This window comes from Vulpes lagopus, chromosome 19, assembly GCF_018345385.1.
Source record: "Vulpes lagopus strain Blue_001 chromosome 19, ASM1834538v1, whole genome shotgun sequence".
Taxonomy (NCBI): Eukaryota; Metazoa; Chordata; class Mammalia; order Carnivora; family Canidae; genus Vulpes; species Vulpes lagopus.
Window position 1 is genome coordinate 3822335 of NC_054842.1, and position 23998 is coordinate 3846332.

The 23998-nt window shown below is 36.0% G+C and overlaps 1 protein-coding gene and 1 pseudogene across 5 annotated transcripts in view; one reads left to right on the forward strand and one right to left on the reverse strand.

Annotated features, from left to right (window-relative positions):
- Window positions 1-23998, reverse strand: part of FBXL2 (F-box and leucine rich repeat protein 2) — a 108327-nt gene that overhangs the window by 52646 nt on the left and 31683 nt on the right. For 3 of the 5 annotated variants that reach the window (XM_041733774.1, XM_041733770.1, XM_041733771.1), the window contains exon 4: window positions 22741-22814. The exons of the other annotated variants lie outside the window; for them this stretch is intronic. In XM_041733774.1, coding sequence (XP_041589708.1) covers window positions 22741-22814 — 74 coding nt within the window. The remainder of the gene's footprint in view (window positions 1-22740; window positions 22815-23998) is intronic. 5 annotated transcript variants of the gene reach the window in all.
- LOC121478643 lies at window positions 16753-17892 on the forward strand (annotated as a pseudogene).

Here is a 23998-nt window from a genome sequence, read left to right on the forward strand (position 1 = left end):
CTTTCAATAGTAACTCTGAATGTGAATGGGCTTAATGGTCCCATCAAAAGATGCAGGGTTTCAGACTGGATAAAAAAGCAAGACCCATCTATTTGCTGTCTACAAGAGACTCATTTTAGACCTAAGGACACCTACAGCCTGAAAATGAAAGGTCGGAGAACCATTTAGCATTCAAATGGTCCTCAAAAGAAAGCAGGGGTAGCCATCCTCATATCAGATAAATTAAAGTTTATCCCAAAGACTGCAGTAAGAGATGAAGAGGGACACTCTATCATACTTAAAGGATCTATCCAATGAGAGGACGTAACAATCATGAATATTTATGCTCCTAATGTGGGAGCTGCCAAGTATATCAATCAATTAATAACCAAAGTAAAGACATACTTGGATAATACTGGGAGACGTCAACCCGGCACTTTCTGCAAATGACCAATCTTCTAAGCACAACATCTCCAAGAAACAAGAGCTTTAAATGATACACTGGACCAGATGGATTTCACCAGAAAATGCTTTTTTTTTTTTTAAAGATAATTTTGTAGGGTGTGTGGGTGGTGCAATTGGTTAAGAATCCGACTCTTGGCTTCAGGTCATAGTTACAGAACTTGACTTCCAGACGCAACCAAATACACATTCTTCTCAAGTGCACATAGAACTTTCTCCAGAATAGACCACATACTGGGTCACAAATCAGGTCTTAATGGATACCAAAAGATTGAGATCGTCCCCTGAATATTTTCAGACCATAATGCTTTGAAACTTGAACTCCATCACAAGAGGAAATTTGGAAGAAATTCAAACACGTGGAGGTTAAAGAGCATCCTGCTAAAAGATGAAAGGGTCAACCAGGAAATTAGAGAAGAATTAAAAAGATTCATGGAAACCAATGAGAATGAAGATACAACCATTCAAAATCTTTGGGATACAGCAAAAGCAGTTCTGAGAGGGAAATACATCACAATACAAGCATCCCTCAAAAAACTGGAAAAAAACCTCAAATACACAAGCTAACCTTGCACCTAAAGGAACTGGAGAAAGAACAGCAAATGAAACCTACACCCAGCAGAAGAAGAGAGTAAGTAAAGATTTGAGCAGAACTCAATGAAATAGAGACCAAGGGAACTGTAGAACAGATCAACAAAACCAGGAGTTGGTTCTTTGAAAGAATTAGTAAGATAGACAAACCATTAGCCAGCCTTATTAAAAACAAAAGGGAAAAGACTCTAATTAATAAAATCATGAGTGAAAAAGGAGAGATCACCACCAATACCAAGGAAATACAAACGATTTTAAAAACATATTATGAGCAGCTATGTGCCATTAAATTACGCAATCTAGAAGAAATGGACGCATTTCTGGAAAACCACAAACTACCAAAACTGGAACAGGAAGAAATAGAAAGCCTGAACAAGCCAATAACCCGGGAGGAAATTGAAGCAGTCAACAAAAACCTCCCAAGACACAAAAGTCCAGGACCAGATGGATTCCCAGGGGAATTCTATCAAATGTTTAAAGAAAAAACAATACCTATTCTACTAAAGCTGTTCTGAAAGACAGAAAAGGATGGAATACTTCCAAACTCATTCTATGAGGCCAGCATCACCTTAATTCCAAAACCAGACAAACACCCCACCAAAAAGGAGAATTTTTGACCAATAGCCCTGAAGAACACAGATGCAAAAATTCTAAACGAGATATTAGCCAATAGGATCGAACAGTACATTAAGAAGATTATTCACCATGACCAAGTGGGATTTATTCCCAGGATGCAAGGCTGGTTCGACACTCATTAAGCAATCAATGTGATAGATCATATCAACAAGAGAAAAAACAAGAACCATATGATCCTCTCACTAGATGCAGAGAAAGCATCTGACAAAATACAGCATCCATTCCTGATCAAAACTCTCCAGAGTGTAGGGATAGAGGGAACATTCCTCACCGTCTTAAAAGACATTTATGAAAAGCCCACAGCAAATATCATTCTCAATGGGGAAACATTGGGAGCCCTTCCCCTAAGATCAGGAACACGACAGGGATGTCCACTTTCACCACTGCTATTCAACATAGTACTAGAAGTCCTGGCCTCAAAAATCAGGCAACAAAAAAGAAATGAAAGACATTCAAATTGGCAAAGAAGTCAAACTCTCCTTCTTTGCAGATGACATGATACTGTACATAGAAAACCCAAAAGTCTCCACCCCAAGATTGCTAGAACTCATACAGCAATTAGGCAGTGTTGCAGGATACAAAATCAATGCCTAGAAATCAGTGACATTTCTATACACTAACAATGAGACTGAAGAAAGAGAAATTAAGGAGTTAATCCCATTTACAATTGCACCCAAAAGCATAAGATCCCTAGGAATAAACCTAACCAAAGAGGTAAAGGATCTATATCCTAAAAACTATAGAACACTTCTGAAAGAAATTGAGGAAGACACAAAGAGCTGGAAAAACATTCCATGCTCATGGATTGGCAGAATTAATATTGTGAAAATGTCAATGCTACCCAGGGCAATTTACACATTTAATGCAATCCCTATCAAAATACCATGGACTTCCTTCACAGAATTGGAACAAATCATCTTAATATTTGTGTGGAATCAGAAAAGACCCCGAATAGCCAGGGGAATACTGAAAAAGAAAACCAGAGTCAGGGTTATCACAATACCAGATTTCAGGTTGTACTACAAATCTGTGGTCGTCAAGACAGTGTGGTACTGGCACAAAAACAGATAGATCAATGGAACAGAAGAGAAAATCCAGAAATGGGGCCCTCAATTCTATGGTCAACTAATATTTGACAAAGCAGGAAAGACTATCCACTGGAAAAAGGACAGTTTCTTCAATAAATGGTGCTGGGAAAAGTGGACAGCCCCGTGCAGAAGAATGAAACTAGACCATTCTCTTACACCATACACAAAGATAAACTCAAAATGGTTGAAAGATCTAAATGTAGACAAGAATCCATCAAAATCCTAGAAGAGAACACAGGCAACACCCTTTTTGAACTTGGCCACAGCAACTTCTTGCAAGATACATATATGAAGGCAAGGGAAACAAAAGCAAAAATGAATTATTGGGACTTAATCAAGATAAAAAGCTTATGCACAGCAAAAGAAACAGTCAACAAAACTTAAAAGACAGCCTATAGAATGGGAGAAGATATTTGCAAATGATGTATCAGACAAAGGGCTAGTATCCAAAATCTATAAAGAACTTATTAAACTCAACACCAAAGAAACAAACAATCCAATCATGAAATGGGCAAAAGACATGAACAGAAATCTCACAGAGGAAGACATAGACATGGCCAACATGCACATGAGAAAATGTTCCACATTACTGGCCATCAGGGAAACACAAATCAAAACCACAATGAGATACCACCTCACACCAGTGAGAATGGGGAAAATTAACAAGGCAGGGAACAACCAATGTTGGAGAGGATGTGGAGAAAGGGGAACCCTCTTGCACTGTTGGTGGGAATGTGAACTGGTGCAGCCACTCTGGAAAACTGTGTGGAGGTTCCTCAAAGAGTTAAAAATAGAACTGCCCTACGACCCAGCAATTGCACTGCTGGGGATGTACCCCAAAGATACAGATGCAGTGAAACGCCAGGACACCTGCACCCCAATGTTTATAGCAGCAATGTCCTTAATAGCGAATCTGTGGAAGGAGCATCGGTGTCCAACGAAAGATGAATGGATAAATATGTGGTCTATGTATACAATGGAATATTACTCAGCCATTAGAAATGACAAATACCAACCATTTGCTCCAACATGGATGGAATTGGAGGGTATTATGTTGAGTGAAGTAAAGGACAAACATCAGAAAAGGACAAACATTATATGGTCTCATTCATTTGGGGAATATAAAAAACACTGAATGGGAATAAAGGGGAAAGGAGAGAAAATGAGTGGGAAATATCAGAGAGGGTGACAGAACATGAGAAACTCCTAACTATGGGAAACCAACAAGGGGTGGTGGAAAGGGAGGTGGGCGGGGTGTTAGGGTGACTGGGTGACGGACATGGAGGGGGGCACTTGACAGGATGAGCACTGGGTGTTATGCTATATGTTGGCAAATTGAACTTCAATAAAAAATACAAAAATAAAAGATAAAGATAATTTTACTGGATATATAATTTTGAGGCTTTTTTTCTTTCTGTACTTTAAAGATGCCATTCCATGGTCTTTGTTTTTAATTATTTCTTACAAGAAGTCAATGAAATTCATATTATTGCCATATATATATATCAATATGAATTTCATTGACTTCTAATATAATATGAATTATATATATATAACTATATATAATGTATATATCTTCATATTTCTTTTTCTTCAGATAAATATATTTATATTTCTCTTTATCTTCAGATATATATATATATATATGTGTATATATATATATCTTCAGAGATCTCTTTATCTTCAGTTTTCAGTAATTTGACCATAGAGTACTTAGGTGCTATTTTCCATTGTATTTATTCATTTGGCATTCACTAAACTTCCTGAATCTGGAGACCGTCCTCAGATTTGGAAAATTTGAGGCTGTTTCTTTAAGCTTTTTTATGTCCCATTCTTTCTCTGGACCTCCAATTACATGTGTGTTATTACATTTGATATTATTTTGCTCTTTTCTTTCTTTATGTCACTTTGGATAACTTCTATTAACCTACCTTGAAAGTTCATTGATCCTATCTTTTGCAGTGCCTAATTTGCTGAAAAGCATAACCAATTTTTTAAAAAAGTTTTAGTACTGTATTTTTCTTTTTTTTTAAATTTTTTTTAATTTTTATTTATTTATGATAGTCACAGAGAGATAGAGAAAGAGGCAGAGACACAGGCAGAGGGAGAAGCAGGCTCCATGCACCGGGAGCCCGACGTGGGACTCGATCCCGGATTTCCAGGATCGCGCCCTGGGCCAAAGGCAGGCGCCAAACCGCTGCGCCACCCAGGGATCCCTAGTACTGTATTTTTCAATTCTAGAAATTCGATTTCTTTTTTCAGAATTTCTCCATCTCCTGAGATAACCCACCTTTTCACTCATTATAGCCATCTTTTTTCTGTATATTCTTTAACATGTTTATGATTTTAAAAATTTTTAAAAACTCATTAATGTATGGTTGACATACAATATAATCCAGTATTTAGGTGTACAGCATAATGATTCAACAATTCTATATGTTATGCTCAGTGCATTATTACAGTATTATTGACTATATTCCTTACACTGTACTTTTCATCTCCATTACTTATAACTGAGAGTTTGTACTTCTTAATTCCCTTCATCTGTTACACCCACCCCTCCAACTCCCTTCCCTCTGGCAACTACCAGCTTGTTTTCTGCACTTATGATTCTTTTTTTATTTTTTATTTATTTGAGAGAGAAAGAGCTCTAGAGAATGGAGTGGGGAGCGGCAGAGGCAGAGAGAGAATCCCAAGCAGACTCTGTGCAGAGTGTGGAACCTAACACAGAGCTTGATCTCAGGACCCAGACATCACGATCTGAGCCAAAACCAAAAGCCAGGCACTTAACTGACTGTGCCACCCAGGCACCCTTCTGTACTTATGATTCTGTTTCTATTTTTGTTTGCTCATTTGTTTAACAGATCCCCATATTAGTGAAATGATATGATATTTGTCTTTGACTTACTTCACTTAGCATGATACCCTCTAGGTCCATCCACAGCATCATACATGGCTAGATCTCATTGTTTTTTATGGCTGAGTAACTTTCCAGTGTGTGTGTACACCTACAAACATCTTTATTCATTCATTTATCAATGAGTACCTAGGTTGCTTCCATAACTTGCTCATTGTAAATAATGATGCAATGAACACAGAGGTACATATATATTTTAAAATTAGCATTTTCTTAAGGTAAATACACAGTAGTGGAATTACTAAATTACATATTTCCATTTTTAATATTTTGAGGAAACTCCATATTGTTTTCCACAGTGATTGTACTAATTTATACCACAGCAACAGTATATGATTCTCTTTTCTCCACATCATTGCCAATACTTGTTACTTCTTGTCTTTTTGATAATAGCCATTTTGACAGTTGTAAGGTGGTATTCCATTGTGCTTTTGACTTGTATTTCCCTGATGACTAAAGACATTGAGCATTTTTTCATGTATCTGTTGGTCATTTGTATGTCTTCTTTAAAGAAATATCTATTCAGGTCTTCACCCATTTTTAAATCAGATTATTTGGGTTTTGAGTATTGAGTTGTAGGAGTTCTTTATATATTAGCCCCTTATCAATATCATTTCCATATATATTAACCTATTTGGTAGGTTGTTTTTTCATTCTGTTGGTTTCCTTTGCTGTGCAAAAGCTTTTTATTTTGGTATCGTCCCAAGAGTTTATTTTGCTTTTGTTTCCCTTTCCTGTTAAGATACATCAATGATCTTTAATGTTTTGTAATAGCTGCTTTATTTTGTAAAAGATTTTATTTATTTATGAAAGAGAGAGAGAGGAGAGAGGGAGGGGGAGAGAGAGAGAGAATGAGAAAGAGAGAGATCTACAAGCAGGAGGGAGAGGCAGAGGAAGAAGCAAGCTCCTTATTGAGGAGGGGGCTGATACAGGACTCATCCAAAGACCCTGGGATCATGACCTGAGCCAAAGGCAGATGCTTAACTAATTGAACCACCCAGATAAACCTGTAATAGTTGTTTTAAAGTCCTAATATACTAATTTGCATAACTGGGTCATCTAAAAGTCTGCTTACATTGACTATTTTCTCTTGTTCATGGGTCACATTTTTTTGCTTACTTGTATGTCTCATAATTTTAGGCTGTATTCCAGACATTGTGGCTAAAATAGTAAAGACTGTCCTATCATTTTGGCTTATTTCCCAGAAAGTGCAAGCCATTTCCTCGATCTGATCATTCAAAATCCTTCTTGAGTTGAGTTCAAGTTGGGTCACAGCTAAAATTAAATTTCGCTTGTGTTTGGCTCAATCTCCAGTCTCCTGAGCCATACATAATATTAAAAAAAATCTTATCAGTGTATGATATAGAAGGGGTTAAACTGCAATTTCAGTTAGCTCTGGTTTGCCTTTGGATTTCAGTCTGGCAAATATTCTGAATCCCATCATTGCAAGAATGATGGTCTGGACAATATCTCCCTGCTTACAAGTCTCTTCTCTATCCCTTCCTTCTTGACAAAACTTGGAAGGTCCAGGGAGGAGTGGAGAGGAACTAAAAGGGAAGAACTGCTAGACCAAATTATTTGTCCTTGCATTTGAGTCTCCAAAGCATGGCCTTGTGTATAAAGCAGGCCTATCTGTACCACGACGAGGCACCAGTGGATATAGAAGCTGCTGTGGTTCTGCTCACTACAAAGGGTTTGCCTCTCTGAGAAATTCAGTTCGTTCAGACCTCCCTTTGTCCACTGTTCTTTGCTTGCCCTATAGAAAGTATGACTTTTAAATTTTGTGTGTAATTTTTCTTGTGATTACCATCAGAGCAAAAGTCTTTTGTGTCCTTCCTAAACAAATGCAGAAGCCTCTATAAGTTAATCAACATGTCTCCCTCAAAATTTTAAATCACTTTAATTCTGATCACCATCTTCCCATCATCCAACTGAAACCATCGACAACTGTTCTTGCTGTCATTGCTTCCATAAAATCTTCCATGTTAGTTATTATCAATATTTTCTTTTTCTAGAGTCAATACTAAATAATATTTACCCACGTGGTTGCATTTTGTTTACCAGTTTGTTTCTCACACATCCTTTCTGAAATCAAACTGACAGGTGTGTTCTAAAAGTTGGAAGTTTTTAACTGTGACCTTAAAAATTGAGGTAAGGTTCACAAAACAAAACCACTTTAAAGCATACAATTCAGTGACATTCAGTTCATGCACAATTTGCACACCACTACCTTCATCTAATTTCAAAATATTTTCATTACCTCAGAAGAAAACACCATGTCTTTAAGCAGCCATTCTCTATTCCCCACTTCCTCTTAGCCTCTGGCAACTACCAACCCACTTTCTATCTCTGTGGATTTATCTATTTTGGATACTTCATATAAATGAAAACATATAATATGTGGTCTTTTAGGTGTGGCTTCATTTCTTAGCAAAATGTTTTTGAAGCTTATCTAAGTTGTAGAATATATCAATACTTCTTTCTTTTTTATGGCTGAATAATACCCTATTGTATGTGTATACAACAATTTATTCATTCATCATCAGTGGAACATTGTGTTGTTTCCACATTTTGGCTTTTGTAAATAATGACACTATGAATATTCATGTATAAGTATTTGAGTTTCCAATTCTTTTGGGTATATATCTAGGAGTGGAATGTCTGGGTCATGTGGTAATTCTAAGTTTTTGAAAAACTGCTACAAACTGTTTTCTACAGTGGCTACACTGTTTTATGAAGGCTTTACTTCAATTTGAGGATTTATATCTTTCTTCCATTCTCAAACATTTTCAGCACTATTGCTACAAATAACACCCCTTCCATATTTTCTCTATATTCTTTGTCTATAACTTCCTTTACACATATGTTGAATCATCTAATCCCACCTTTTGGGTTCCTTAATCTTTTCTATATTTCTCTTTCTATGTTAAACTATGTTGAATTTCCCATCTCTATTTTCCAGTTTCCTAGTTTCTTTTTCAGCTTGATCTAATGACTGTTTAATCCATTTACTCTACCTTACAGTCATTCATTTCCTTAGGTAACTTATGATATTTGACCACGACCTCATTTTCATCTGATTATTGATGTGTGGAAAACTCATGCATCTTGGTTTGTGAAATGTCCCTAATGAAATTGTTTAACATTTGATTCTGTCAAGTTCTCAAAGGTTTCATCTTTCCAGCATCAATTTAATATTAATTTCTAAGTTTGAATTTTGAATCCCCCACACAGGAAATTAGATTTCCCAAGAAAGACCTTTTCCCCCAGAACCCTAAGCAGAAGCAAGGTCTTTTGCATCTTACATGGTGCAGGGAACCTTTCCACAGTCTCTAAATTCCTCTCTAGGTACATTTGAGGCCTCATCTCCGTTCCCTGGTGGCATTAAAATCCTGGGCATTAGTTATTATAGACAATCTGATAGCTGATTTGCTAACCACTGCCAGTTATTAGTATACTAAGATTATTTCTATCTTGAACTATGTATTTGATTTTTAAATTTTATTATAACCACTGTTTCTCCTTGTGTTCTTAACTAGCTCAATTACGAGGTTACAGGATGTTCCTTTGCTTTGATAACAAATAACAGCATGGTATACAGAATGCTCTAGGAGTAGAATGTCAGCTACTCTTCATTTTCATTACTATAGCAAAGAAAATTAGGTACATTAGCTAGTTGACTTTTTATTAGACACATGCCCTATAGTGATGAATAATCTGTTAAACTGGAAGTTTGTGCTCTGCTGAAAAGAATAAAAATTATATGCCTTATCTTTTATAGTCAGATATATGAAGATGTGTGAAGATTTTTTTGTCTATTTCATAGATTATAAGACTAACATATTCTGGAGACAATTTTTGTTGACTGGGAAACAATAAGGTATAGAAGGAAGAATATGAAATTTGAAGTTAAAAGCCTTGAAATCTCAGATCCACACAGACCCTTTAAATTCCAAATCTCATGTTTTGTTTTTTAAGATCTTTTTATTTATTCATTTGAGAGAGAGACACACACACAGAGAGAACACAAGCAGAGGGAGAGGCAGAGGAAGAGCGGGAAGCAGACTCGCTGCTGAGCTGGGAGCCCAATGTGGGGCTCAATTCTAGGACCTGGAAATCATGACTCAAGCCAAAGGCAGATGCCCAACCATCTGGACCACCTAGGTGCCCCCAAATCTCATGTTTTTAAACAACTGTGGAATCTTGATTAACTCACTCAACCTCTGTGCCTAAGATTTTTTATTAAAACTGTTCCTTCTACTTAAAAAAGATTATTTTGAGTATCACGTGATTATGAAATTGCTACACATATACTCAGTTCTTTTTTTCCCCCCAACAATAATCATTAATAAGTCTTAGACTGAATGGCTGATGTACATTGAGAATTTTTAAAAATTGGATGAAAAAAAATATCAACAGAAGCAGAACCTTAACAGGCCTTTAGCAAAGTGTGGGGAACTTTAAATTATCACATGAATGTCAGTTATTCTGTTAAGAATTGCTGTGGATGGAGAGTGGTAATAAGACCCAGAATCTGACATTTGGCATTTCTATATTTATACACCTCCTTCATACCCTTAGAACAACTAGGATAACAAAAAGTGATGCCAAGCCCTCTGTATATTCTTCAAAGAACTACCTACTTAGAATAATGCCTCCAAAGTTGAAAATATGGGTTTCATTTTTTATGTAAATGAATAGTCTCTGAAGTGTGGATATAGAAGAAACATTTTTTTCTAAAGACCACTAATCCTGTTCTCATATACTAAGGCAGATGAGTGAACAGAAAACAATTATGTTCAAATATTAAACATTTGAGATTTCAGAGCATTGGTTTAGTGATATTATCTTAGAGAGAGAAAGAGAAAAAAAAATAAAAGCTCTAAAAGAGTTAACCACTTCAGAAATGTTTCCAAAAGCATAGATGCTATTTACACTTTTTACCTCAAAGTATGAGAGCTGAAGCATATTAACAGCAGATTTATCATTTTCTTTACTCACCTTTTTTATTGTCCTTGCTAAAGTTATTAGGCTTTTTAATTTAAAATATAACAAAGAAAAGACGACAGAAAGAAAATTACTCCATAATAGCAAAACTAGTTTCACATAAATGTAGTCTCTTTTTGACCTTCCATATTTTCAAGGGAAGTTAAAACTAAGTTGTTAATATTTGCAATCATTACATTTTCTGCTAAAGAAAAGAACTTTTATGGTTAAATTTCAATTATTCAATTACTATATGATGAATAAAGATTTCATCATAAATATTGAGCACTAAATAGTAACTAAAATAAAACATACCCTCTCTCTCTGTGTCTTTCATGGATAAATAAATAAAATCTTAAAACAAAAACCCACAAAAAAAGAAGTTAGTCAGCTTTTAACTAAAGTTATTTTTTAAAAGATTTTATTTAATTTTAATTTTTAAAAATTTTATTAAATTCTTAATTTTAATTCCAGTATATTTAACATACAGTGTTATGTTAGTTTCAGGTGTACAATATAGTGACTCAACAATTCTATACATTACTTAGTGCTCACCATGGTAAGTACACTATTTAATCCCCATTATCTATCTCACCAATCCTCCCACCTTAAAAAACATTTTAACAGGAAGAGTGTAATCAAAGATCAGTGACTTCATGAAAATGCAAGACACTTAACCAATGATAAATCTACTTCTGCCATAATGCTAGTTACCTTAAAGAATCCATAAATGAGTTTCTAAAAGAAATATCTGACTTTTAAAATATAAGTCAACTGAATGATAAAACAGGTAAAACTTTCGAAGGTTAGAGCATTGCATCATAGAGCTGGAGAAGGGAGATTTGCAAAGTCAACACTGGAAAGAAAATCCTGGTAGAATATATTATTAAGATTGAATCAAATTACAATAAAAGATGAAGAAAGTAACTGAATTTTAATAAAAGTAATTTGAGAAATTAACAGTAAACTTAGCAAAGTGGTGACTCAAAAAGGTTGGAACACAACAAATGGGAATAGTTCTGAATAAGAAGTGAGAAACAAAATATTTATAAAGATCAGAGATACCTAACCCTAAGAGACAGCCAAGGGGAGATGCAGTTAACAAAGTGGTTAGGCACATGAATAAAAACTAATCAGGAGACAAGTCAAGAAAAGAATAAAATGTAGCTTTCCTTCATATCTGTCAAACTTATTACAAATCTTTTTATTAGGAATATTTTGATACATACAAAAGAATATATGACACTTTGTAGTCCCTAATAATTAAAGTATATGATTCACCACTGAAACTTAAAAACTAGAACATTACCAGAATCACAGCATCTACTTTATATTCTTCCTTATTTCTTTTCTCTCCCTCTCAACCAATAAGTATGTTCATAATTTCTGCTTTTTGTTCCCTTCAGAGTTTTACTGCAATGTATACATTCCTAAAATGCAGCTTTTGATTTTGAATCTTAAAAAAAATAGTACATGTTGTAGTCTTTTGAAACTAGCTTTTTTCCCACTAGCATCATAACACTAAGATTTATCTGTGCCATTGTGAGATTTTCATATATTTCATCATGTTTATACTTCACATTATACATTTTAGCACATTTTATCATTTACATTAATAATATTCCATATTCCAGTGAATATTTGGTTGTTTCTAGTATTTATGCTATTACAAATAGTGGTGCTATGAACATTTTAAGATTTTTATTTATTTGAGAGAGAGAGAAGGAGAGAGCATGAGTAGGGGGAGAGGAAGAAGGGGAAGGAGAAGGATGATCAGACTTCATGCTGAGAGTGGAGCCCGATGTGGGGCTCAATCTCATGACTCTGAGATCATGACCTAAGCCAAAATCAAGAGTTGGATGCTCAACCACCTGAGCCACCCAGGCACCCCTGAACGCTTTTATACATGTCACCTGATTTATGTTTGCAAGAGCTTCCTTAGGGTATACTCAAAAGTTGTAGTGCTGGGTCAATGCCAATGTTCAATTTTATAGGAAAGTGACAATTGTTTCCCAGGTACACACCTATATTTCATTTCTTAGCTTCCCTTGCAGGAACAAGTAGCCACATAACTAAGAGCTAGCCATGGGAAGGGGGCTAGCTGGAGGGAAACCATGGTTGAAAATAGCAGCAGTTCCTTCAAACAAGTTTTTAATAACTGTAGAGAGCAGGGCTTCCTTGATGACTCAACATACCATTCCCAATATTATTAGATGAACAGTATGTAAACTTCTGTTGTGTTTTAGACATTGGGTGATTATTGGATTCATATGCCACATTAGCTTATTCTACACTAATAAAGAAAGAGACACATTCATTTGAGGAATATAAAAAATAGTGAAAGGGAATAAAGGGGAAAGGAGAGAAAATGAGTGGGAAATATCAGAGAGGGTGACAGAACATCAGAGACTCCTAACTCTGGGAAACGAACAAGGGGTAGTGGAAGGGGAGGTGGGTGGGGGGATGGGGTGAATGGCTGACAGACACGGAGGGGGGCACTTGACGGGATGAGCACTGGGTGTTATGCTATATGTTGGCAAATCAAACTCCAATAAAAAATATAAAAATAAATAAAAATTTAAATAAAAGACACCTTGAAGTGGGGTGCTTCCAGAACAAAAGTCTAAAATATGTGAGATCTGCTTAATGGCTGACAGCACAGGAACAGAGCTGGTAACTGTGATATTATTGCCTGTGATAATGTGGAGGGCAGACACAGTATGTAGATATAACCTAGAGAAGAGGCTAGAAAGTGCCAAAAGGTTAGGGACTAATGGCTTATCATTGCTGTATTTAGCAAGGCATTACAAGAAAGTAAGCTACTCAGGATAAAACTGGTTAGCTTGCAAGCAGAAAAAAGGAGAGAGAGAGAGCACAGAAACGGAAGGCCTTGGACTGTTGAAAAAGCCAATTATGTCTAAATATTACTTTCCAAAATTTGAAAGTACCTTGAGCTACAAGAGATTACTTGAAATTCTCTGTTAAATATATTAACTAAGCCCTGTAGCAAAGACTAGATTAAAGTTGCTTCCTTTCTTTCCAAGCCTATTATTGTTTTATTGTTGCAGATACCACTGAGAAAGAGAAGCACAGAGGCAAAAAGTAAAATACAGGAGTCCTGAGGCTGTAGTCTAGGAAATATCTGTGGGTGGGTTAAGGCACAGCGAACTAACTAGAATCAAATCAGAAGACTAGGGACTTCTTAAATTCTGTCAAGTCCATCCAAGATCTTGGCCTAAAATATCCCAATTATAAACTCATCCTCAGGTCTCCAAAGCTGCACAGGTAAGAAATGACTGTGAGACAGGAAGAGACCCCAAGATATCCCACTTCGGGAGAGTTATGGAAGACGAAAAACCTTCCAGAGGTTGGAGTTAAGGTCACCAAAACCAGTGGCAAAAGAATTCTTCACAGAAAACAGAGTAGGAACTTCCCCTACTGCCAGCACAAGGGGGACTTCTTAATGCTGGCCTAGCAGAATCCCATCGTTGCTATAGAACAGTAACTACTGTGTCTTGCAATCCTCCCCTTCTCAAATTTTGTTTATTGCAGTCACCCTGTCCCTGATCCTGAACAAGGAGAGGGGCAGTAGTTGGAAAAAGGTAACAAAATCATGAAGCAACACATGTAGATATGATGGAGAGGACTGTATATTAGCCAGAGATCCTACACTTGGAGCTGGATGCAGTGAATGGATGGGATTGGTTCATCTCTTGGGGATGAGGTGTGTTCTCTGTGGAAATAAAGATCACTAATATGGTAATCTGGTAACCAGAAAGGCAGACTATGGCATAAGTAGCTAGCTGCTCACAAAGTGTCATGTTTTTCTCTTTTCCTAGGCATACATGCCTAATTATGTGCCCAGGAAGAATAGGGCTATGTGGATTTTAGAGAACAGCTAGCTGAGTCTGCTTCTTTTACAGCAGTCAGGTGGGGCTATGTGGCTGGATTATTATCAAGTTAAATGTGAGGCCATGATATGTGTCACTTGCACACAGGAATTTCCCAGCATGCTCCTCCATGCAATTATCTAAATTTTACTATAGATTACCATGTGTCATTAATATTATGCGTCATCAGTACTTTTCCCCTAAAATTGTGTAACATAAAAATTTTTCAAAAGGATTTAAAAATATACGGCAGATAAATGTTAACCAAAACAAAGCACAGTCATGCTATTATTATTAGACAAGACAAATGTCAAGATAAAAATATAAATGTGAATGGAGATAACAGCTATATAACAATAAAATATTTACTTCACCATGAGAATGTAACAATTTAAAAATGCATCTCTGTGTAATAATACTGCCTCAAAAGATGTAAAGCAACAAACTGACAGAATTACATGGAGAATTATACAAATAACCATTACAATTGTACATTTTGACATATTTCTCTTTGTTACTGACAGGTCAAGGAGGCAAAAATCAACAAAGGTTAGACCACTTAAACAATCTTAAGCTAATCCACCTATATGACATTCTAACATCTGACAAAGCACATATTCTTTTAATGCACACATAAAACAAATGTTGAAAAATACAGACCATGTTCTCTAACCATAAAGAAATCTAGTATGATGTAAATAAAAAAGGGTAAAGTTAAAATTATTATATATTTGGAAATTAAGAAACTTCTAAATAATATATGGGGGATTCTGGGAAGATGGTAGGGATATAGCTTTTGAATTGTTACAAATCGGGATCCCTGGGTGGCGCAGCGGTTTGGCGCCTGCCCTTGGCCCAGGGCGCGATCCTGGAGACCCGGGATCGAATCCCACATCAGGCTCCCGGGGCATGGAGCCTGCTTCTCCCTCCGCCTGTGTCTCTGCCTCTCTCTCTCTCTCTGTGACTATCATAAATAAATAAAAAATTAAAAAAAAAAATTGAATTGTTACAAATCCTCAAAAACAACAACTACATAGCAAAAGCAATACAAAAAAAACATTTAAAACAAAACTACATGAACAAAACAACACTGTTAAGAAAATGAAAAGATCAACCACAGACTGGGAGAGAATATTTGCAAAACATATATCTGATAAAGGATTAGTATCCCCAATATATATGAAAATTTTCAAAACTTAAGAAACAAACAATCTAACTTATTTATTTATTTTAGAGAAAGAGAGAGCAGTCTGTGCCAGCCAGGAGAAGAGAGAAGAAAAGGGAGAGGGAGAGGGAAAGAGAGAATCCCAAGCTGACTCTGTGCTGAGTGTGGAGCCAGATGTGGAACTCAATCTCACAATCCTGAGATCATGACCCTGAGACCATGACCTGAGCCAAAACCAAGAGTCAGATGCTCAACTTATTGAGCCACCTAAGTGCCCCACAACCTAATTTAAAATGCACAAAATATTTGAACAGACAATTCACTAAAGAAAATATATAGATGCCAAATAAGGCACAAAGAGATATTCAGCAATTCATAAGTGAAATGCAATTAATTGTAATAACTTTACAAATGTAAAAATTATCATAACAACTTTGGACAGATGGTAACTAGACTTATAGTGGGGATCATTTCCTAAAGTATAAAAATACCGAATTACCATGATGTATACCTGAAATTACTAGGATATTGTGTCTTTATACCTCAATTTTTTACCAAAAAGGAAAAAGAAAGAATTTTAACAGGAAAAAAAAAAGACAGCACCCCTCAAAGTATGTTCAGTTTCAGAGACCCATGACAATCATCTCAGACTCCTTTAAGGATTCCACAGGTCAAAAGTATTCTCAATATGAAGATGTTATTTACCTTTTCTGTATTAATACTTCCATTGATGGTGCAAAAGAAATGGTAGGTAAAATTGGTGGTTCCTTAGCACAAATAAAGGCAGTGGGATGAACTGTACTTAGAGTCATTTTGGCTTTCAATGCCAGGCCCTCAGTGTTTAATAATAATAATAATAATGGGGGGTACCTGGGTGATAGTGGTTGAGCATCTGCCTTTGGCTCAGGGCGTGATCCCGGGGTCCTGGGATTGAGTCCCACATCAGGCTCCCTGTAGGGAGCCTGCTTCTCCCTCTGCCTCGTCTCTGCCTCTATCTGTCTCTCATGAATAAATAAATAAAATCTTTAAAAGTAATAATAATAAAACCCCAAAAGTTTCACTTAAGAATGTCCTGGACAAAGCAGAAACAAATGATTTTTTTTATTGAATCTTGACTTTTGAGCACACATCTTTTGAATTTCTGTGTGACAAAATGGTAAGTACACATAAAAGGTTTCAAACAGTTTTTGATCCCAATCACTGAGTCATTGAGGACTCAGCAGCCTCCTCTACTGAGCCCCCTCACTGCACAACACCTCACCCAACCACTGCCCTGCTGCCACCTTCTCCCACAAAGAAAAAGGAATCATACTGTATGTCCACTATCAAGAACCTCCACTCTTTCCACCCCCACTTTGCTGATGCAAGTGAAAGCGGTTATCTGCTTCTTGCTGGCACTGAGGATTATATCCATTTAAGAATTCAACAGAGAAGTGGGAGGAAGACCCTTACTACTGTCCAAAGTATCAAGGATGATTACAATAAAAAGCTAGAGAAGGCATTTAAGAAGAAATTTGCCTGCAATGGTACTGTAATTGAGCATTCAGGATATGGAGAATTTAGCTAAAGGGTCACCAGCACAAGAACATAGGCCAGTTCCTCAAAGAGACAGGATTGGCTAAGGACGACCAGTTGAAGCTTCATAGGTTTAAAAAAGTGCCTTTGGCTCTCTGAAGCTTAAGTGAGGATTTCCAGGCAATGAGTAGAATTTCCTTACTTTCCCTTGTCACAAGTTTAAAAACCTCACAGCTTATATAATGAAACCATTTGGGCTCTGCTGTAACTCTTCCATGCAATAAACTGAAAAGAGCCAAAAGAAAAAGTTTCAAATGGTGTCTTAGGGAAAAATCAATTGTTTGAGCTGTAAACTAGTCACTTTTTTTCAACTAGTCATTTTTTCTTTTTCGCTAAACTGCTGAGCTACCGGGGCTGCCCCTAAGTCATTTTTTCTTAATGAAATATTTTAACATGAAAAAAACAACTGACATATATTATGGTAATTCAGACTAAAGTACATAAAGACATTTTCTAAAAAATGAAGTGAGCCTGCCACTTCAAGGAAAATTGTGCCAATGATAAAATTCAAGCTTTTGATTAAAAATTAGAATTTTTAAAAACTTGTACTGCCTACTCTGAATTGTCAGTGTCCCAAATATTTTTTCTCTTTTAAGATTTTTATTTACTTATTTGAGAGAGAGAGAGAGAGAGAGAGAGAGAGAGTGAGCACAAGCAGGGGGAGGGGCAGAGGGATATGGAGAAGAAGGCTCCCACTGAGCAGGGAGCCAGATGAGGGATTCCATCCCAGTACCCTGGGATCACGACCTGAGCTAATGACAAACATTTAATCGAGTGAGCCACTCAGGCACCCCCAGATCTTTTATTTTAAATAAAGATTTTATTTACTTATTTATGGAGAGAGAGAGAAAAAAAGAACATGCACATGAGCAAGCAGGGGCAGGGCAGAGGGTGAAGGTGCCAGAGAATCTCAAGCAGACTCCAAGCTGAGTGCAGAGCTGATGTGAGGCTCTCATGACCCTGAGAATAGGACCGAAGCTGAAATCAAGAGTGCAAGGATCAACTGAGCCACACAGGTGACCCTGTCAGTGTCCCAAATCTTGATATTTTCCAAATGATAAACTAATGTTTCAAAATGCATGCTGAATAAGGAAAAGATCTATTCAAATTATAAAGACAAATGGAGTTTACCTTTGTACAGTATAAAAGTTGATTGCCATAGTTTTTAAATTCCATTTGCAACTACTCTTTAAGAAACTGTCACCTATTAAGTTTAGATGTCAAATCAAAATATCCACCATTAGATGAATAGGCTATTAAAGTATTCTTCTGGGCAGCCCGGGTGGCTCAGCAGTTTAGTGCCGCCTTCAGCCAGGGTGTGATCCTGGAGACCTAGGATCGAGTCCCACGTTGGGCTCCCTGCATGGAGCCTGCTTCTCCCTCTGTCTGTGTTCCTGGCTCTTTATCTCTCTGTGTCTCTCATGAATAAATAAATAAAATCTTTAAAAATAAATAAAATATTCTTCCCTTTTCTAACTACATATACAAAGCTTTATGGTAGAAGCAAATGAAATAACATTTAAGATAATCAGGAAAAGAAAATGTAAAGAATGACGTTTATATCCAGCAAAACTGGTTTTCAAGTATAAAGGGCACAAACTGGTATCCACATACAAGACCTTAGAGAATACTGTTCCCATGAACTCTTCCTAAAGAATGAATCTTCTGGAGAACAAGCACCAGACAACAAAATGACTACATAGACATCAAATAGAGACTAGTGTGAGCATTATTCATAAGCTCAAATGAGAGTTTAAAAGGAGGGGGTACAATATATGATGGCTATACACCTGACAATGTAGATTTAGTACAGTCATTTGAAAGCAGGAGTGAGGAGAAAGAGAGAACATATGCAAAAAATTCACGTTTTCAGTAATTACCCTGATAAAAACTATATTAGTATTGTTATTCTGAGGCTATAGTGTCTGTGTTGTGAATAAAGCAAATGAGCGAATATAGGAATACTCTAATTCTATAATCTCCTATGTCAGAACCAGGATTATTAGTATGAAAGAAAGGAGATACAGATGTTCAGACTGATGAAGTGATAACTTAAAATCCTGAATTTGCATCAGATATATCAGTATGAAATCATGAGTTTCTCATCTCTCTATATATGTTCACTATTTTGAAAAGGCCTAGATATACCTCTAGTAACCAGACTGTGGTCCTGAAATATCCTTTCCCATAAAAAGAAACCAATGCTTCTTCAAAAAATGGCTGATTCCAGGTCTAGGGCAGGGAATATATGAGATAAATCTAATACATCTGTATATGTGTCAAGAAGGCAACTATCAAAACTACTAGGGTCATGTAAAAGGACTGAGGAGTCAAAGATAAGATCATCTGAATTTCAATAAAAGTAATAATAGCAATGAGTTGAAAACCATTAAACAAGTTTAAATTAATACATTTATAATACTTGTAAAAAAAATCTAAGTCCCCTTCAGAAGATCGTAAGAAACCAACTAATTTTTAAGTAATTTCAGACTTATTTGAAAGTTGCAAACTTATAGAAGTTTGAAAGTTTCAAACTTACAGGAAAGTTTCTCATTCTTTTTCTACATATACATATATATATATATACATACACACACACACACAAACACACACATATACATACACATATATGTATATGGAGAAAATATATATAATGTTATAAAATATGTTACATTAATTAAACAGGGAGGCTATTAGACTGACTCTGATGCTGTGGCAGCCTACTTAAGCAACTAAAAATCTAAGCTTTTAAATGCCCCAAAATTACAAAATCAGAACACTAAGGACAACCAATCACAAAGGGCAAATGAGGTTTTAAGATATATCCAATTAGATCACTTCTTGTCTTTGCTTTTCCACCTTCTCTCTGAAAGCCTTTCCCCTGGCTCTGACTGGTAGAGCACTCTCAGCTACTCCTGGTTCAGCACTCCCCCACCCCAATCCAACGGAATCTTGCTCAGATAAACTCTTACAATTTTTAATATACCTCAGCCTATCTTTTAACAAATATCATATATACATACATATATGTAATTGTCTCTGAAATATTTGAGAGTAAGCTTCAAACATGATGTTCATTTGCCTCTAAATACTCAAGTATCTCCTAATAACAAGGACATTCTTGTTCAAAGACACAGCACAGTTATCAAAATAAGGACAGTAACAGAGTACTATCATTTAGTCTATAGATTTTATTCAAAGTGTGCCAACTATGCCATTAACGGCCTTAAAACAAAAGAAAAACATTTTTCTTCTGGCCACAGGGCCACATATTACAGTTAGCTGTCTTCTTTCCTTAGTCTCTTTGAATCTAGAACACTCAACCTTTCTTTCTTTTTTTTTTTATTTTGATATTTTTGAAGCATATAAGCCAGTTACTTTATTGGATTTCCCTCTGTGTGTCCAATATTTCCTCACAATTAGATTCAAGTTATTAATTTCTGTCAGGAATGTCACAGAAATAATATTGTGGTCCTCTTGTTCATCACATCAGGAGGCACATGGTGTCCATTTGTCCTGTTATTGGTGATGTTAATTGTGATTATTTGATTAAAATTATGTCTACCTGATTGCCTCATTATAAAATTACTATTTTTCCCTTAATTAATAGATTTTTGGGATGCCTGGGTGGCTCAGTGGTTGAGCATCTGCCTTCGGCCCAGGGCATGATCCTGGGGTCGCAGGATTGCGTCCTGCATTGGGCTCCCTGCATGAAGCCTGCTTCTCCCTCTACCTGTGTCTCTGCCTCTCTTTCTCTCTGTGTTTCTCATGAATAAATAAATTAAAAAATCTTTTAAAAGAAATAAAGATTTCTGTGGAAGATTATTTGAAACTATGCAAATATTTTGTTTTCCAAATGTCACACCTTCCCATACCTCACTTCCAAAAGCTGGCAAATAAACAGAAAGAATGAGGCATTTATCCTACTTTTTAATGTAAACTGTAATACTTTATAATCAAGTAGAAATGAAGATAAATAGGTCTTTATAGAAGTATGCTAACAAATAAATGAAAAAAGAATCAGAATATCAATTTGCAGCTCCAATATGTCAAATGATCTAAGCAATAAGCATCTATAGATGCTAACATCCCCCATTAAAAAAGAAAACCAGGGGATCCCTGGGTGGCGCAGCGGTTTGGCGCCTGCCTTTGGCCCAGGGCGCGATCCTGGAGACCCGGGATCGAATCCCACATCGGGCTCCCGGTGCATGGAGCCCGCTTCTCCCTCTGCCTGTGCCTCTGCCTCTCTCTCTCTGTGACTATCATAAATAAATAAAAAAAAAAAATTTTAAAAAAAATTTTAAAAAAGAAAACCAGACATATTGTGACCTCTGATGAAAGAATATCACATAAAAATCTTACCAAAGGGAGAACCTGAGTCTGATCAAGCCTCTGGAGCCAGCTATCAATTTCCAATAAATATAGTTGATAAAGGAAACATGCTGAAATTGTACCATGAGGATGCAGTTAGCAAAATCTGACTGTGGGAACTTCTGAAAGTCAAATAACCCAAATTCTTTTAACAGCATATGTATGGAACAGAAAGAGATGAACAGGGGACCTGTTAATTATCAGACTTAAAAAGATTTTTAATTTTTAGTAGGCAAGACAACAAACTATATAATGTCTAAGGATGTACATTTGGATGATAAATCTAAAAATGAAATACAATAATAACTATAAAAATCAAAATAGTGGTTACTTCTGGAGAAGGGAGAAACGGTTGTGATTTGGATGGGATATGACATGGAGGCTCCTGAAAAAATTGGGAATAGAACTACCATATGATCTAGGAATTCCAACTCTGGGCATATAACGAAAGAAAATGAAAACAGGATACTGAAGAGATACATGTACTCCCATGTTTATTGCAGCATTATTCACAACAGCCAAGATATGGAAACAACCTGAATGACCATCAACTGATGGATGGATAAAGAAGATGGTGTGTGTGTGTGTGTGTATGTATGTGTATGTGTATTAGTTACCCATGAAAAAGAAGGAAATCCTGCCATTTGCAACAACATAGATGGATGCTGAGGACATTATGCTGAGATAAGTCAGACAGAAAAAGACAAATATCATATGATATCACTTATTGAACTCATAAAAACAAAGAGTAAAATAATTACCAGGGGTAAGAGGTAGGGGAATGAAAGAGGTTGTTTCAGGGTACAAATTTGTAACTAGTAGATAAATGAGTCCTGGAGATCTATAATGATAATAAGCAACAATATTGTAGTATAAAATCAAACCTGCTAAGAGACCAGATCTTAATTATTCCCACCACGAAAAAGAACTGATAATTACATTATGTGATAGAGGTGCTAGCTAAAACTATAATGACAATCACACTGCAATATATAAACTACCAAATCAAACGTGTTGTATATTTTAAACTAACACAATGTAATATGTCAAATATATTTCAATAAGAAAATTTGTTACAACCTTTGGAAAGCAATGGTTTTGTCATAAGCTGTAAAATGTTCTCTTTCTTTGATCAGTAATTCCACTTCAGGAAGCTGTCATGAAACAGTTTAACAAAAGAAGAAAAAATGTAAAGTGGTTATTTGAACTTTATCTACAGTTATAAAAAAAGCAATAAAAAGGTTAAGTAAATCATTCCTTATGCACTCTATGGAATATTAAGCAGCCACTGAAGTGGTAATTATGAAGATTATGTGCTAATAGGGGAGGGTAATCATAAAATGTTAGGTAGAGGAAAGCTCAGAGGAAAATGATTATATTCCATGCACTTCCAACTAAGTGCAAATAAATATACACATGAGCCAAGAGTAGAAGGAAACTAAATTGTGCAAGATTCCCCAAATACAGTATAATTTTTTCAAGTGCTGTTTCCTCTGCTTGGAATATTCTCACACACATATACACTCATATACCCACCCACACAAGACACATACATACACACAGGCACATGTTCACATATACATTCATATATACACACAAGCATACCCACCCAATACATATATGTGTACAGATAAGTACACGTTTACAAATACATACACATATGCTAATGTGCATGGCTATGAATTGAACCAGATACTCCCAAAATTCAAATATTAAAGTCTTAAACCCAAGTGCCTCAGAGTGACTGCATATGGAGACAAGATATTTAAAGATATAATTAAAGTAAAATGAAGTCATTAGAGCGGGCTCTAATCCAGTATGACTTATCTCCTCATAATAAGAGATTAAAACACAGACAGCTATAGAAGGAAGATCATGTGAGGACACAGGGAAAAGATGGCCATCTACGAAGCCAAGGAAAGATGTCTTTGAAGAAACCAACCATGCTGACACCCCGTTCTTGCACTTCTAGCCTCCAGAACTGTGAGAAAATAAATTTATTTTAAAGCCAAAATAATAATAGTAACAACTATAATAAGAAGAACCAAATAATAAGAAGAAGAACCAAAAGGTGTTCTTTAAAAGCACTGACAAAATAGGTAAATTTTCAGTAAAATTGACTTTAAAAAATGGGGTGAGCACTTAAACATAAATTAATGATATTTCAAATGAAAATAAGTACATGACAGCACATACTTCAGAGTTAAAAAATAAAAATAAAACTATCAAAACTGGCTAAAATAAAAAAACACAAACAACAAATGTTGGTGAGGATGCAGAGAAAAATGAACCCTCAATGCACTATAGCTGGGAATGCAGACTGGTGCAGACACTGTGG